The sequence below is a fragment of the Protomyctophum bolini genome (genome assembly GCF_963924005.1).
Source record: "Protomyctophum bolini genome assembly, chromosome: 23".
In the NCBI taxonomy this organism is placed as follows: domain Eukaryota; kingdom Metazoa; phylum Chordata; class Actinopteri; order Myctophiformes; family Myctophidae; genus Protomyctophum; species Protomyctophum bolini.
The window spans coordinates 5,635,304-5,653,876 of NC_137884.1; the positions used below are offsets into that span (position 1 = coordinate 5,635,304).

Here is an 18,573-nt window from a genome sequence, read left to right on the forward strand (position 1 = left end):
ATGTCCACAACCATAGACGTATAAAGGTGGACGCCCCTTCTGGCTCTGGAGCGTATAGGCTCAAGGGAGGGCAAAGATTTCCCCGAGATTCCTTGCGAAGCACCGTGGAAGCACGAGTGCATGTTCGGGTCTGATTAAGGAAAAGATTGGCGCTGTGATTGGCCAGTAGATCACTTGAGTGACAGCGTGGCGATGCACGCCTTCCACCACTTCCGGCGTACTTCCTCCCCCAGTGTGAATTGTTCTGCCCCTCCTTCGACACACATGGCAACTGCAGCGGCCAATGAGGCATCTATTTATTTAAAATGAATATCCTTGTGCAAAACCATCTCAACCTCGCCTCTCTCGTTTCATCCTGTGGCTGATCCTCATCTACTGCCTCGTAGCATCCTCAACCCTGCTCGTCACTCCTGAAGAGAATGGTAGCGTCGGCATCGATACTTCAACCACGCGCCAACTGAAGTTTAATATATGAGACTTCAGGTTCCACTCACCTCTCCATACTCCTCCAGGTCTCCCCTTCCCTCCACTCACCTCTCCATACTCCTCCAGGTCTCCCCTTCCCTCCTCCAGGGTGACGAATTCTCCGCTCTGCGTCCTGTGCAGGGACAGACGACCTTTCTTTGACCTCTTGTTAGGGTCCGCCACCGGGTCTTTGAACACATTCACCTGGAGCGAGGACACACACACACACACACACACACACACACACAGTTCAGATGAATAGAATGTTAAAACCTCTGAAAATGCAACATCAATGCATTGCAGTGTTGATTTCGTCGACTAAAACTAAGATGAAAAATGTTCGTCGACTACCTTTTTTCACTAAGCTACGATAACTAAAATGAAGACTAAATATACTGACAATTTTGTCAACAAATAAAAACTAGACTAAAATGTTAGGAAGGGACTAGTGGACAAGAGATCCAGTCATTTGACAATTAGTTGCATGCTGAAAATAGCCGATTGGCTATTTTCAGCAAGTATAAAATTGCGACGGCTTCGAGGCCCGCCAAAACACATTTTAGTCGACTAAATCACCTGTAGATTTAGTCGACTAAAATCTCATGATATTTAGTTGACTAAAAAAAACTGACTAACACTAAGACATTCCAGGTGACTAAAATGTGACTATGACTCAAATTAAAATCTAAATTTGCTGCCAAAAACAACACTGATGTATTGATGCTGTTGAAGATATATTTATATACTCCCAACTCCATTTATACCGCATGACGATGTCCTGCGCCAAAAACCAATGCAAGTTACATGACTGTTATAATTAGGTGCAGTGTACACATGCTGTGCGTTTCTCACCCCCAGGCCATTGGTGACCACGTAACTACACTTGAAGGAGCAATTGAGCAGATCCCGGGTCAGTTTCTGCAGCAGGGCTCCTCCGGAACCAAACGCTATGTTCTCAATGGACCATCTGTGTTGCTTCATGCCTTCCACAATCTGACGTATGGGGAGGGGGGGAACGCACACACACACACACACACACACACACACACACACACACACACACACACACACACACACACACACACACACACACATTAAAGCAAAACTCCTCAAAAGTGTGAAATGAGCCCCCAACTCTGGCGCTGTTTCCCAACACAATAGAAAAGTATGATGTTTTGGTAATAGCGTTTCTGCTGTTCAGACTCCAACCAGGTGACGAAATCACAGACTTAGGGCTCCATTTTCCTTATCCCTAAACTTCTTTGTCTTTTTTTACTATTTTGCAAAACATTTTTGAATAGTTCAAATGGCCAGTCTACAAGCTCACAACGTGTCAATGTAGATTGGCTAGCTGAACTATTCAAAAATATTTTTCGAAATAGTAAAAAAAAGGCAAAGAAGTTTAGGGATAAGGGGTTTAGCGGTGACGAAAACCTGGACGGGAACCCCTTTTGGTGTTTTAACTAAGCATTATGTTATATTGCTACAAAATAGCAGATCTACAAGCTCATAGCGCGGCACTCGGTGCAGGTCTGATTTTTTTATTTCATCGTAAACATGCACAAATCTTTGAATATATATTCTTTCAGAGCGAACGTTTTTTTTATTTCGACGTCAGGCCTAAATGGGCCTTATTTGCTTGTATGTGTGTGTGTGTGTGTACCTCCTGCAGGGTGTTGATATCAACTCCATCTCCTTGTATGACTCTGATGTACGGAGGTAGAACCTTATAACCACAGGAGTTCTCCACAGGAATGAACTTCTTACCCAGGATCTCCAAGACCTGATGGAAGGACAAGGGCGGAGAGGAGAGGAGACGGGAAGAGAGAGAAGAGGAGGAGAAAGTGGAGGAATGGGGAAATGAGTGTGTCCGTCTGTGCGTCGCAGAAAAACAAAATGTTTTTCACGTTACGTGTCCAATATCTGAAAATAAAAGTAAACGGAAGCCTTCCCAGAACATTTGCGCCACACAGCAGTATAACTGGAACGACATGCATTTTGTCCCATGGTGTCCTAGTTTTTATTTTCCTCTGTGAAACTGTGCGCAGCTGCTGGACATGAGACAAATTAATTAGAGCGACAGAGAGAGAGAGGAGTGTGTGTGTGTACGGGTGTGCGTCAATTTAACAAAAGGTGCAGACGATCGGAAATCAGCGATCGACGTTTGCGCTACTCTATGCCAAATTGAAGTGGACTCGGACCCAGACTTTTTTTTCCTCCATGGAAATAAAAACGTCTGGGTTTCCGAGGCTATCCGCCGCGACTCCTTTTAGCTTTTTATGTAAATATACCTTTTGTTGCCGAGCTTTTAACGATATTAAAAGCTCGGTATTTGTATTTGTATGCATTTGTAGCGGCAGCCACCGTTATTTTTGTTTAATATTGTTAATATTATTATTCCGTTTGTAGTTTATAAAGTGAATTACTAGTAATATATATATATATATATATATATATACACAGAACTAATATTATATCTCTCACTCTCATAAATATATACAGTATATATATAAATATATATATATATATACACATATATTCTGCGCGGTTTGGTCACGTGAGAGTCTGATCAGCTCTCCAGTTGGCTGGCCGGTCACGTGGTGTACCATTGGTACCGGCACACTCTAGCCGTAGCCAGACCTACAAGACAGGCGTGGACGTTTTCTGTTGGCCAGCGTCTTTTCCGGGTTTTTTGGTGGATGGATATTAAGCTCCACCCCCGCGGCTGACTGCCGCGGGGGCAAGCGTTTCCGGGAATCTGGCATTCAGCCGCGTGGGAGGAGCTTCTTTTCCATCCACCAGCTGTCTAAAAAGCCTGGCCGACAGAGAAACGCTGTCTTCAAATATCAGTCTGCAGCAGCCTTCCAACGAGACAACACCGCTTGTGCTCTGGTCTCGTCTTCAGCCGCCTGTTATTCTCGTTATTAGTATTTCGTTAGGCTTTCTTTTGCTCCAAGCAGTTTGTAGTATTTGGTTGAACTCCCTTGGGGAAGGAGTTGTTAGGTTGAGTCGTAGTTTTTTCCCGTTATTGGTTAGGGATTTCAGTTTGTGAATATTATTGCCTTTTTCCTATTTATTTCCTTTTGATACCTTATCCTTTATTCAATCAATCAATTTGATTTTTAGAACATGCTTTCCTGTAATGAACAAAATATGATGAGCCAAAGTGGTTAAAGGTGCCTGACTCAGAATGGCCAGCGTGGAAGGGTCCTACAGTGTTGTTTTCGTCGACTAAAACCAAGACGAAAAATGGTCGTCGACTACCTTTTTTCACTGACGAAAACTAAATGGAAACTAAATGAAAACTAAGCTATGGTGACTAAAACTAAGACTAAATATATTGACAATTTTGTCTGTGTAAAAACGGTCATTATGACGGCATCAAGGCCCACCAAAATACATTTTAGTCGACTAAATCAACCGTAGATTTAGTCGACTAAAATCTTATGATATTTAGTAGACTAAAACTAGACTAACACCAAGACATTTCCAGGTGACTAAAACTAAGTGAAAACTATTCAAGAGACTATTCAATGACTAAAACTAAAATAGAAATTTGCTGCCAAAAAACCAACACTGGTCCTATACCTTCAGCACCGTGTCCAGAGGGTTTCCAGAGTCCGGTCGGACCACCAGGGGGGCGTCTGCCTTGCGCATCTCTATGAGACTCCTCAGGTCCTCGCCCCAGATCTTCTCACAGGCGTTGTAGATGTCGTAACTGTCGCTGACGATGGACACGGGAACGCTGGGGAACTGCTTTATGATGTGCTCGAAGGCATCCTTCTCGTGATCCTTACCCCACGCTGTGATGGTGCTGGAAGAGAGAGATCAATTACCAAAGGGTGTAGAAGCCATTTAACCCACTTAGGCCTAAAATCTTCTAAATCCACCAGTTTTCTGAATATTTTCACGATTTTTCAAAAATATCTATATATAATATCTATGCTATTTTTCAATAGCTAAATTATAACGTTTATATTTAAGTTTAAAACACCAAAAGGGGTTCCCGCCCAAAATGGGTTAACTGTTTTTTGTATTTTCTTCTTCTTATTATTATTTCTGTTATTTAGCCTTAGTAGTTTTGAGAGTATTATTTAGATAATTGAACGTATTGGCCAATTGGTTTATTGTTTATATGGGCACAGACGGGCACGCCTCCCAGGCCTTATGGACAGGTGTGGGAGTGAAATTATGCACATACGTGGACACGGTTGTTACCAGCAACCAACGTTTGTATTATGCACTTTATTTCCAGTAAAAGCAAAGCAAAATGAATGCAAATTCTTCATGCCTGCGTAAACCTACAGCCATAGAATGGGTGCATCAGTGGGTTTGTCAATGAATTGTTTGAAAGGCGACACAAACAGCACCTTACAACAAAGGAGAGTATTGAGAATGTAATGCGAATATTGTATTGTATGTGAGTGTGTGTGTGTGTGTGTGTGTGTGTGTATGTGTGTGTGTTTAAAAAAAATAGACATCTACAAGTACAAGGCAAGCTCACAACACATCACATCATGTGTTGTGAGCTTGTAGATCAGCTATTTTTGAACACCTTTGAAAGTATAAAATAGCGCTTAAGCGAGCAAGAGAGAGAGAGAGAGAGAGAGAGAGAGAGAGAGAAGGGGAGAGAGGAAGGGAAATAATAAGACAAACGGTGATTAAAAATCTGGAAGACTAAAAAAACATTTGAGGAGAAATAGGAGGAGGAAAAAAAGAGTGAAGGACTGAAGTAGGATAAGTGCAAGGTAATAAAACAGAACAGCATCACCAGAAGGCGAGAACAGTAGCAGTTCATTTACTGTAGTAATATTCAAAGTTCAAACGTTTTCCAGGAGGGGGCAGCATGGACCAAATTTCTACTGAAGGACAGACTAAGACAGAACTCTGAGTCAGCAAAAATAACTTTATTCTAAGCCATTTCTCCTTCATTAGCAACTTTTACCAGCAGCCATGACAATAGAGAAAAGTTTTTTTTTTGCTTAGTCACAGTCACACACACATTGAATTGTGTGTGTGTGTGTGTGTGTGTGTGTGTTGTCTGTAATGTTTCTGCCTTTCATCAATACATCTTCCTCCCTTTAAAAAGACAATTAAAGGGGCATTCCACTCATTTTCAACATTTTACTATGTCATTAATATACCTTGGAGCTGGAAATAATAAAAAAGTCCCCCCCACTCTGTGTTTCCTAGAACTGGAGGTCTGAAAAAAATCATTAAGATGGTGAATCACATCTTGATGACATCATCAAGATGTGATTTTAGGTCTAAGGTATATTAATGAAATGTTGAAAATGAAAATGGTATTCCCCTTTAATATGTGACCACAGATATGCTCAGAGTTCCCCTGGCCCGTCCATTTCATGGAAATGTGTACAGTGTATGTGTGTGTGTGTAAATATATATAGTATAATTAATATGCATTTCAGGTAAGTTAGCGTGTCTGCACTCTGCAGTGTGGAAGTGGAATTTCACTGAGTCTACATCCACGAGGAGGGGACCAAACGCAGCGGGTGATTACATAACGGTTTCCATGACAATGACCCCCCCCCCCCCACACACACACACAACACAGGTATGGGGATGATTGGTGTACTGGAGCAGCACTAACTGTTCTAGTGGCAGTAAACAGGCATCATTATGTGTGTGCGCTTTTATTAGTGAGAGAGAAAGAAAGAACGAAAGAGAGAGGGGGGGAGAGAAGTGGGGTAGCATAAACTGGCAGAGTGCAGTGAAAACTAGGCAAGAAAATGGAACATGAGAGAAAAAAAAATTAATAGCAAAGAGTCAGAGAGAAGAGGAAAGATAGAATGAGGCGGAGTGTGAGATCAGCTTCACAGCAACAAATATGTATCATCAGTGTGAATTATGCAATCCATCTATCGTGTGCAGTGTGTGTGTGTACGTACATGCGCAGCTTGCATGTATAGTACCCCTGTGTGTGTGTGTGTGTGTGTGTGTGTGTGTGTGTACCTGTGCTCTGCAGCAGGGACAGAAAAACCCGGCACAGGGTCTTTGGTGCCGTAGTATTTCTTAATGACGCCAATACCAGCTACCGTGTCTGTGCCCTTGAAGTTGACCAGGTGGGCAGAGGCTCCTATACCAGCAGTCTGGACAAGAGAAGAGAGACGGACAGAAACATGCAAACATTAGCACCAAGTCCATCTGGATTTCTAGATTAATGAGACGTATCAATTTCCTCCAGTGGCTTTGACTTTCTGCACAGAGCAGCCTATTTTGACGCCAGATAACTAATTGTTTGATGTCGACTCTCGAATAACCTCCCGTCACGGCAACATGTTCATAGATTTTTACGTTCCCCTAGAGAATGGTTTATTCAAACCCCCCCCCCCACACACATTTTCAATAAACTGACTGGCGTTCTGTCATAAACACCAAAGAAGTGATTAACTGAATGCTTTGCCATTCAACAATTTGCAACAGCAACACTTCAGCAATCAACTGTAGCGAAATCCTTTTATCTTGACATTATTTATCCAACAACTGGCATGTGAAGATCGGATGCCTTGTATAATATTCTCCAACTCGTTAGGGCTGTGGAACAGACATTGTGGTGTACACGAGTTCCATGGTCTAAATCTATATTTATACCCTACAAGGTAACAAAAGCTAAAACAATAATAGCGTGTGCCAGGACCCCAAGCTACATGATTGCGTTAGGAACTAATGTGCTCCAGTCATGTTGGATTACACAGTCGCCGTAAAAACCTGTTACTCAACAAGCTCGTTGGCGTCATCAAATGTCCGATCCGTGAGTGGCCGTGAAAACTATAAAAGGAAAATATATTAAAAAGGTTAAAAGGACAGGGAACTGACTGACGGCAATAATTCATTTCCCCCCACATTACAAGCAGGAACTGCATGGCGAGAGGAGGGGAAATGGTGAAGCAAAAACATATGACTGATTGATGCTTCACTTCCGTCACTGGAGTGCAGAAAACGGTTGAAGTAGCTTGAAGTTTTGTAGCTCGTCACGCTGTGACAATTGCCTTTTAACAGGAACCCGGAAATATGAACACATCACTCCCATTGTAGCTGCACTCCACTGGCTCCCAGTACGTTTTAGAATCCATTTTAAGATTTTATTGTTTGTTTTTAAATCTTTAAATGGATCAGCGCCAGCCTATGTCTCCGATCTCCTAAAACCCTATGCTCCCTCTAGGTCACTGAGGTCAGCAGATCAAATGCTCCTTGTCATCCCCAAGGCAAGGTGTGTGAGAAGAGGGCACCGAGCCTTCTCAGTAATTGCTCCGAAACTGTGGAACCAGCTTCCTAGCCACGTCAGGCTGGCTCCAACACTACCCGTTTTTAAAACACATCTTAAAACTAATTTCTATTCCCTGGCTTTTAAACCGTGAATAATGTGTACTCTTGATTGTTTGATTTTATTATTATGCTTTTATTATTGTATTGCATTATGTTTTGCTTTGCCTAATTGTACAGCACTTTGGTCAACTTTGTTGTTTTAAACGTGCTCTATAAATAAAAAAGGAAAATTGGATTGGATTGCCGGCCGTCGGTTTGTATCTTCACGTCGCTGGCTTCCACTGAAAATTATATTGTAGCCTGCCGATTTGGCACTGCTAGTGTGAACACAGGAACAAGTGTCCATGAGCAAGACACCGAACTCCCAACAGTCCCCCCCCCCCCCCAGGAGCACCCATCGGCTGGGTGAATGCAGAAAAGAAATGTCCCCCCCTGCCCCAGGGCCCAATAAACACTGTGTCCTGCAGTGAATACCTCTTGTGAAGACACTCCTCTGTAGCCGAAGTCATGCAGTTTATACTCCAGGCCCTCTAACTTCCCAGATGTCTCCAGGAGGTACTTGGCCAGAATCCTCTTCTGCTCTCTGGAGTTGGTTGCTACAGTGATGGGGTACCAGATCTGCACCAGGATGGTCTGACGACGGAGCCAGGAAGATGAAGAGGAGGAGGAGGAGGAGAGGTTGAAATATAAATGATTAGATAAAAGCTAGCAGAACAATAACACAATAAGCATTTTTTTGTATTGCACCATTCATACTTAGAAGGTCAATGGGGGATTTACAAGCTCAATGGGGGATTTTCAAGCAACTCCTGGACAAAGTAAATACAGCCCAGAAACAGTAGCGTGAGGCCTCTGGCAGGGCACAGGAGGCCTATAGCTTTGTTCGTGCCAAATCAACTTGAAAAGGGCAAGTCAATATTATTATGGCATGTGTGCATGTGTGTGTAGGGGCATGGTCAAGTTGTGCATGCCAAGTATGTGTGCATGTATTTCAATGGGAACAGCTATAGAGTAGACCAGACACTAAGTCTGGGTGACATGTAACGACAGTCAACATACCATAATGGTACAATTCAATCTACTCAGGAAATACTGTATGAAACACCGTGAAACAGCCTTCAGCTGATCCAATGGAACAGCTAAAATGGTAGCAGATCCCATCATTTATGTCCCGATCTGTACGCGACGCGAGTGGAGAGTCCAGACTTTTCCTGCATGCCTGCGTTATGCGTGGGAGAACAGCTTCAGAAACTGTCACCAGGGCCAGGCCCTATGTTTAGTTTAGTTTAGTTTATTCACACAGTACAAAAAAACAGTACAAAAAAAAGGTAACGTCAATAAAAGTGTGTGCAGGTGAGAAAATAAACCCATGGAGGGCTTATATGTGGTTCTCACCAAAGATATACAAATAGTAATATACAAATAGTAAGGAGACAAAGTAATCAAACATAGGTATGCGTGGGAGAACAGAACAGAGAGTCTTTTTAGCGACGACAATTGTGACGAATGAATGAAATATGCAGAGGAAAGGGAATAAACTACGACAGAGAGTTGGCTTCGTTAGGACTCAGGAGGATGCTTATTTGGTAAAGTAAAAGTTTCTTTGTCCACTGCACTTGTTGCTGCTCTTGTGCCTGTTCCGAGGTAGAGTTGTCTCGATACAATTTACGAGTACTTCATTTTTATACAGAGTACCGATAAGAGTACTTTATTTTTGTTGTGTAACGACTTATTTCACCCCCTTTTTCTCATAGATGCGGATGGATCTCTGACCTACACTCGTCAGTTGTCATTTATGCTTGTAGATTGGCTGTTTTTGGTGCTCCCGTTGCATTCGTTCAGCCTAATGTCAATTGGATGTTTTGGTACTCGGGTCAAAGCATCGGGGGCCGGTTCCGAGTACAGAGTACGAGTACTTGAGGGCGGTATCGGCCCGAGTAACCGATACCAGTATCGGTATCGGAACAACAACTCTGGTCCGAGGCGTAGGGAAGGGCATTAATGTGGGAGGATAGATGACAGCTGAAGTCCTCTCTTTGAGGACTTCAGCGCCACAGGTCACTCCATTTATTAATAAATCACACACGGCAAAACGCCGCCAACAGCAATACACTGACGGGCACCTCTTGCATCATCATTCAGTGACAGGCGTCAGTTCATGCAAGAGCAATACAGATCCCCAGGCCTACGTTATTGTGAGCTCCTGTGGCGAGGGAGGCTGCCGCGAATGGGCCGAAATATACACAGAAAACGGATACAAACTTTTTTTTTTTCCCTTTCAGTCCACAGGTGAACTGCTATTGGACACAGCATTTTCAAAATGTGCTGTATTAGTGCATTTTATGATATCCTAAGGCTGTGATGTTTTTTGTTATGTGTTTCATATTTGTTTTGTCCATGTGTGTAGGCATGTACAGTACATGGTTTAGTCTACTCTTTATACATGTAACGACTGTGACGTATACACACTCAAGAGTATCACACACACACTCAAGAGTATCACACACACACACACACACACACACACACACACTCAAGACAAGAGTATCACACACACACACTCAAGAGTATCACACACACACACTCAAGAGTATCACACACACACACACACACACTCAAGACAAGAGTATCACACACACACACTCAAGAGTATCACACACACACACTCAAGAGTATCACACACAAACACACTCAAGAGTATCACACACACACACACACACACACACACACACACACACACACACACACACACACACACAGTGTAGGGCACAGAGCAGGTCACATGTTTCCTGATGCGCTCATCACTATCATGTGACTGCCAGAGAAATACACGCACGCACACACGTAGAGACAGAGGCACACATTCACTGGCTGGGAAAGACATTGCAGACAGAAACAAACACACACACACACACACACACACACTCTCCCTCTCATGCATGCAAGGTCATGCTGGCTCTGCCTTGCCACTGCATTGATTTTAACATCTGCGCGCTCGCACGCACACACGTGTGCACACACACACACACACACGTGTGCACACACACACACACACACACACACACACACACACACACACACACACACACACACACACACACACACACACACACACACACACACACACACACACACACACACACACACACACACACACACACACACACACACACACCAAATGTTTTGTGGCATCATCACAATGCGACAAACCAAGAATGTCAGCGGCAGAGAGGAGGGGCACACCCACACATAGCACCACATTGGTCAATGTCCCAGAACAAAATGGAGTGCCATAAGCAATGACAGAGAAGGACATAAAGGAGAGGGGGGAGTGTGTGTGTGCATGGGGGGGGGGGGGGGAGAGAGAGAGAGAGAGCGCAAGTGAGTGACCAGGTGACGTAGAGCAGGGGAGTGTGTGTGTGCGTGGGGGGGAGGGAGGAGAGAGAGAGAGAGAGAGAGAGAGAGAGAGAGAGAGAGAGAGAGAGAGAGCAGGAAGAGCAGAGGGAGAAAGACAAACTAACAAGACAGGAAGCAAGAAAACATAAAACAGACCAGATGAGGAGAAAGAACGAGGGAGGGAGGATGAGAGAGTCAGAGAGAGAGAGGGAGAGATGAGTGAGTGAGTGAGAGAGAGTGACCAGGTGACGTAGAGCCACTATCCAAGGACAGTGAGCTGAGTTAGGTCTATTTTTATGTCAGCTGTGTGTGTGTGTGTGTGTGTGTTTGCTGTGTATATATTTATATCCCTCATGAAGAATTCTGTGTGAGTATGTGTTAAATCCCATATGAGGGACAGCAGGGTGCCTGTTCTGCCTGTGCACGGTTTTGATTGGATGTGAGGATTCTGTCTGCAATGATAGAATAATGTGTGCCTGTGTGTGTGTGTGTGTGTGTGTGTGTGTTTTGTGTCATCTGGTTGGCATTTACTTTGTGTAATTTGAGTGTGCATGCATTTTTTTACAATGCACTTAAAGTACATGGACCATGAAGAATGACTATGTTGTGTTGTGAGTAGAATGTGTACAGTATATGATTTGGTTTGTGTGTGTGTGTGTGTCATGCACACTCACATTGCCCGTGTTCAAGTAACAAGTGTGACCTACAGTATGAGTTACAGATCTCCCTGGATTGCTGTGCCCTCAACATGTCTAGACTGCTTTCTGTTTTTATTATCACTTTCCATACCGTCCCAACCATTTCCGATTTGGTGTTTGTAATAAATACTGTCAAACCTGCATTCTGCACCGATTATAGGTATAAGGGAGAGAGAGAGACAGATGACATTTATTAGATTCTATGATGCCGCTTTACAAATCGAATCTCAGATTAAGAGAATCATGTTTCTGAAAATTAAGTCCAGAGAGAAACACACACACACACACACACACACACACACACAGAGCGAGAGAGAGAGAGAGAGAGAGAGAGAGAGAGAGGAGAAGAGTAATGATGCGTGCCATGTTAAGTGTGTTAAATACTGCTGAGTCACGACTGACAGAAGTGAGTTTGACCAGAGCCCTTCTCTCCGAACTTAAGTCTGATGATGCACAGCTGAGAAGCATTATTTTTATACGAGTTCAATTCCGGCATGGAGACCTGTGTTGTAATGTCACTCTCAAGGCAAAAACAAGGCCTGAAACGATACTTATCTTTAAAATGAAAATGTAGTACTGACTGGTCACATGGTCAAACTTTAAGAACAAATGTGAAGTCTCTAAGCTAGTACTAGCACTAAGCAGTCATTTATGGTTTGACGGGGAACTATACCTTCCAACACAGGAGATATCTTGACGATATCTGGCTTCATATGAAGAACCATTACATCTGTACGCAAATTTACACTCCGTCTAATTGGCAGACACAGCCTGGCTGGCTCCGACTATTCCCGGAAACAATAGCTTTTCAGTGAACAAGCATTTGATTTGGTCCAACCTTAAATAACTAATTTACGCTCGTCTTTTGCAAAAACACTGTGTTTGCATGTGCGAGTGTGCTTACGAACACAAGTATATGTATGCGTGTCAGTATTAGACTAAGACTAAACAATTTTGACAGAATTTGCTGTCAATATGAACACTGCTCTCTACCCCTTTACTAGCTATGGCCCCACCTAATGCTAATACAGAGTGTTTCAGTATCCTCCCTAGTAAACCGGATGGCTAGCAAAGTGCAGAATGACTAGCCTTACGAGTGAGAAAAGAAAGAAACTGTGTAATTGAGATCTGAATTAGCATAAACATACATAAAATGAATTAATGTTCCAACCTTCGGATGTTTGGGCCCAGTCCTAGTTTGTGAATAATTGTACACTGTATGTAGTGTTTGTGTGTGTCTTCCTGCAAGTGAGTATAGTTTGTTTGAAGTTGTTGAGCAATAAAAATAAAAGTTAAACTCTTACTCTTTGCTGCTGCTGCTGCAGTTTCCCCCTGGGGGACTAATAAACCGTTATACTCTTATCCTATCCTATCCAATTAAGTGAAAGAAAGACAGAACAACAACATTACAAGAACCAAGAATGCTGGGGCTCATTTGGGGCTCCTAAACTGGTCCCATTTGAATTATTTTGATTCAAGATGTACGTGTACTGTACATGCTCTGTGAAAGTCAATACATAAATAACAATACTAAACTCCTATCAGGCGTAAAAGCCATTATTAAAATAAGAGTTATATTGTGCACATATTGTGCTTTATTGTGCTGGGTGAAAATCACTTAAGTCAAAGCATTTTCTTTAATACATTTGCTACATCCCCATACACTTGACAAAATACTGCAATATATTATGAGTAGAACTTTTAACCCAAAGTCCAGAAGGGTATTGTCTATGCAAAAATGCATTGAATGAGTAGTAATGACGTGGGAACGAAACTGAACGAAAAGGGACCTGACAATATGGCCTAAAAAACCCAGGTCAGCATACAAGGTTATAATGTTCATCACCAAAAAAATCTGATTATCCCATTCCAAGTTTTCTCAGCCTAGTCCAAACAATAGTTAGGAATTAGGATGCCTCTACCCAATTACACATTTAGACCGTAGGACGAGTGGAGCCGTCCTAGCTAATCCTACTATAGGGTGCGTATGTAGACATTATGTAAAACATGTGTTACCTCCACCCAGTTGGTGAGCCAGTAACACTCTGGGTCTGTGCTCTCCACGGTGAACAGAACGTTGCCTCGAGGAATCACACTGCCTTCAGGAACAGCCTTGATCGCTATGGGCAGCTGGCCATTGTATTTCTGGGAAACACACATACACAAGTACACAAATAAATGTACACAAGACAAACACGTTTTAGTTTAGGGGTTATTTGCACTAAACACATAAGCATAAAAACTGACAAGATTCAAAGCCTTTATATATCATATCCGACTAAGCCAGACTGCAACAAGTTGTCTATACTGTATACGTAGTAAAGTATACGAGTAGATAATTAAAGATAAGAAATCAAAGTTATAATGCAGGTCAAGGTACAGTACTTGAAGTGAGTCATACGCTGTTTTAGTGTGGTGCAGGTATTCCGCCAGACCTTAAAAGGGCATTCGGTGATTTGGGTGATTTGGAAAAAAAACCCGGCCCGCCCCGGTAACAAGATGTGCACATGCACGCACTACAGTGGGGGGGGGGGGACATGCAAGAGGCCAACAGCACGATCATATCTTGGCGGAAGGCCCCTCTCTATCCTGATTGGATGAAGGCTGGGCCACCTGGCCAAAAACGAAACCTACGTGTTTTCTTTTCTCCCCCAGCGGTTTACTGGGGACAGAGAGGAACTTCTTATATGGTCAGAACACCCTATATAGTAGGGAGGACTCTTCACTCTGATCGCTCCGAGTGTTCATTTCAATTTCAGTTCATTCAAGCCCTTTGACTGACCATTAACTGCTCTACTCTAGTACGGGTGGGCGTGTGCATTAGACGAGCATGGCCGCGATGGCTTTAAAGGACTTGCCGTCTGGCCTGCGGCACCCTACTTGCTCGCTCGCCTCTTATTGCAAATTAATTTGCTAAATGACGGGTTAAAATATCTGAACTCCATTCAGGTATTTTCACACATTTTTCCACACACAAAATACCTGAATGAAGCAAGCAGCTTTGCAACATTGTTTTTTGCTCATGTCGGATGCAGACAGCAGTACTACTGTAATGTGTTTATTGAACGATCAGTGAGCACGTTCGTCCACTCGGAAGAAAATAAACCTTTGACTTTTTTTTTGACGTTTGTCTACTCTCTGAAATGTTGTCCATATTGTGTAGCCCTGACATGCATTGCACGCCATGGCCCTCCTCCCTCTTATACCTACAGTATACCATGGCCTATGGTGGGTGGGTGACAAACAGGCAATGTTATAAGATCCCCGTTACCACTAGCCTATGACTGGGAACATGGGTCCCCTGACTTTCTGTTGTTGTCTTTGACCATTTGGTGAATGTGGTCAGATGTGAAGGACTTTGGTTTTATGATCAAAAGCCATTTAGGGAGATCGCAAACATAATCTAGCCACTAAATTCAACATGAAGGCAATCTAATTGAAGGCTTGCTCTCTGTGTGCGTGTGTGTGTGTGTGTGTGTGTGTGTGTGTGCGTGCGTGTGTGCGTGTGATTCTGACCTCCAAGATGTAGTTCCAGCCTTTCTCGTTGAAGACGTCATCCTGAAAGTGTTCTCTGTACACTTCCTTTGCTTCCTGGATCTTTTCTGGAGTAACAACCTTCCCTGGGGGAGAGGAGAGCCAGAGTTATATTTCTCACGCACATTTTAGGAAAGGAGAACGGTGGAGGAAGGAAGATTAATAAGATGAATGGAGGACAGTGGGAGAGAGGCGGGCAGAGAAGCCAAAGGGGGTGGGGTAGGGGTAAGGAGGTGAGGAATCAGAGGAGAGGTAGGATAGAGTTGGAAGAAGGCATGGCAAGTTTATTTGTATAGCGCATTTCAACAACAAGGCAATTCAACGTGCTTCACATGAAACATTAAGCTAAAGAAACACGCTATTATATAACAGGAGGACGTCGTTAAAGACATATCTTAGGAAACACCTATTCAGGACACAGAGCGTGCAATGAGAGAAAGGGTGGAGAAAATGTATTGGCAACCAGGGACATGTTACCTATAGAGCGTCGCAGTCCCGGCCCCTTTCAGAACGACGAGGGCACCAGGAAATAATTCCCCATTCATTTTCCCCATAGACGTTTCAAAAAGTAATTATTTACAGACCTTAAAAGTCTCGAACAAAGCCAACAGGCGAGTTGACAAAGCATGACAGTAAACACATATTTGTGTTTAATCATAGCTTAGCTAGCTATATCTGGCTAAAGCCATCACAGAATTATTTATTTAAAGTATAGGAAAACTAGTTTGAGTTAGTGGGCTATCAGTGCACCTCTGTGCACTGATAGCACCTCGTGCAAACTGATATATCCTAATTTGATAAATATTTTGTTAAGTTACACCAGTATTTCATATATGCACACGCCCGTATGCATACATGTATACACATATCAGATTGAGAAAAGCAGTAACAGGGACAGAAACAAGAACTACAGATATGTTGGTATTAAAGAAGATAGACTGACACCAAACATAAGAAAACCAGCATGTAGACAAAAAGAGAGAGAGAGAGAGAGAGAGAGAGAGAGAGAACACTAATCTAGTGTCCATTAGTTATCAAATTAGTTTAGAAACTAGACTTTGCCCTCACACGTACGCTGACAAGGCATCCCTTGTCCAAACTCAAACACGCACAGGAACATAAACACATACATACAAATGCACGTGAGAATGCACCCACGACACTTTCGGATCACAAATCTTGGCATAATCTTTGAGTTCAGAGCGAGGCTTCGTTCAACATTCAGTGGCTCGTTCTACTGATGGTCAAAGGGCAGCTGTCGCTTTGTCCTCCTCGCCTTTCTCTTTTCATCCCTGGCTCTATGTCTCCACGGCACCTCAGCTAAACTCCATGAAATCCGTTTAAGAGAGAAGATGTAGAGACAGAATCCTCTCTCTCTCTCTCCCTCTCCCTCTCTCTCTCGCTCTGAAGTATTATTTGTTAGAACTCGTTTCAGTTGGCCAAGTCCAAGTGGACCAAATGTAGAATTCTACTGGACCAATTGCCTGCGGAAATAAGGAGTAAAGTGTTGCCTCCCCCACAATCAAAAACAATACAAAATGTAAATAATTATTATTATTGGGGAGAGCTCTGGTGGCTTAAGTCTGCAAATCCCCTCATGCCTGCTCTTAAACCATTAAGGCCGATTCTACAAATCTCTTCTAAGGTTTTCTGAAAAACCTGCTATGTCTGTGGTGCTCAAACATTTCCATGTCAAGGACCCCCACAAATATATATATTTGGCCGCCGATCCTCATCTCAAAATGTTTTGATCCAGGAAGCCTAAGAAGCAAAGACTTGCACGCAATTTGAAGATTTTTCAGAAATAGCATATCTACACGGTACACGCTATGAGCTTATTTATTTGCTATTTTGAAATAGCCTGCCAAAGTATAAAATAAATGGTTGAAATCTAAAGTGACCAGGATGGCTGAGCACAGAAGCATCATGGACCAACGCCTTACACTTTGCAGAAGCGCAACACAGTGTCTCCTCCTTGAGATACAGAGGTATAGAAAACTCCAAAAAGGGTGGGCAACATTGATAACTTCTTGCTAAGAAGAGAAAGTTAGTATACTCTACAAACTATGATGGCGAAGGGCTCGAGCAAGGACGATGAAATCAGTCACCGTCTGTAAAAGCTTCCTCATACTGCTTCTCCACTTTAGTGAATTTCAAAGTACCTCCATATCTAGTGTTTAAAGTGGGCCTTTTACATGTGCCTCTCCTCTCTGGTGCATGTTCCTCACTGTTAAAATGCATCCTGGTGAACATAGTCTTGGTTCCTCTTATCTGCTTTTTGAGGGGCGCTAGCCCCTGATATGCACAGCTTTGTGTGTGGGTGTGTTTGTAGCACATGTTTGTAGCACGGAAAGTAATGATTTGATTGGCAGTTGTATGATGATGTATGATGATGACAAGAGGGTGATTTGTCATTTTCATGATTGTTCCAATTTGCTTTAACCCATTTAGGCCTGACGTCGAAATAATTTTCAAAAATAGCAGATCTACAACCTCGTAGCGCGCCACTCGGTGTCGCGCTATGAGCTTGTATTATTATTATTATTCAATAGTTTAAGTATAACATAATGCTTAGTTAAAACACCAAAAGGGGTTCCCGCCCAGAATGGGTTAATTAATACGTTCTCAGTTCTTTACACATTAGCATTAACTTTATTATATTGTGATGGTGAATATTATATAGGCCGAGCTAAAATATGAAGAAAAATAAAAAATAAGAAATAATAATATATAAAACTCTTGAGTATCTGACAGTCCACAGACCTAGACAGGCCATTATGACTCTTGGGGTGAATAAATTAAAAAGAAAAATATGTTTTTAACTGGTTTGTACTATTTTACTCCCAGCCAACACTCCCTAACAGGTAGTTAACCCCCCCCCAGGAAGGATAGGGCCATGAGTGTCTATTTCAAACAAAGTGTTTTTTGACGGGGGGGGGGGGGGGGGGTCATATTTTGACAGGAGGAATTTCCGGTCATAATTAGACCCAACTTTGTTTGTGTTCGTTTACATACTAAAAGAGTGACTTTGAGAGCTGTTTCAGTGTATAATGTAAGTCAACGAGGAGCATATTTTTGAATGATCACTGGAGCAATTCTTTTTTTATTTCTTGTCCACATTTGAAGTTCCATCATGGCAAGGTAACTACCGTACACAACCCAAACCTCTTACCCTTTACAATCTAAAAGTGAC

The 18,573-nt window shown here is 42.7% G+C and overlaps 1 protein-coding gene across 2 annotated transcripts in view; it reads right to left on the reverse strand.

Annotated features, from left to right (window-relative positions):
- The window catches only part of nampt1 (nicotinamide phosphoribosyltransferase 1), a 37,597-nt gene that overhangs the window by 6,255 nt on the left and 12,769 nt on the right, over positions 1-18,573 (reverse strand). For both annotated transcript variants that reach the window (XR_013963534.1, XM_080757182.1), the window contains exons 3-10: positions 15,363-15,466; positions 13,863-13,991; positions 8,227-8,385; positions 6,439-6,575; positions 4,054-4,279; positions 2,129-2,248; positions 1,318-1,458; positions 535-669 (exon numbers count right to left, since the gene is read on the reverse strand). Coding sequence is in view for 1 of the 2 variants with exons in the window: in XM_080757182.1 (XP_080613308.1) it covers positions 535-669; positions 1,318-1,458; positions 2,129-2,248; positions 4,054-4,279; positions 6,439-6,575; positions 8,227-8,385; positions 13,863-13,991; positions 15,363-15,466 (1,151 nt within the window). In the remaining variant the exon portion in view is untranslated. The remainder of the gene's footprint in view (positions 1-534; positions 670-1,317; positions 1,459-2,128; positions 2,249-4,053; positions 4,280-6,438; positions 6,576-8,226; positions 8,386-13,862; positions 13,992-15,362; positions 15,467-18,573) is intronic.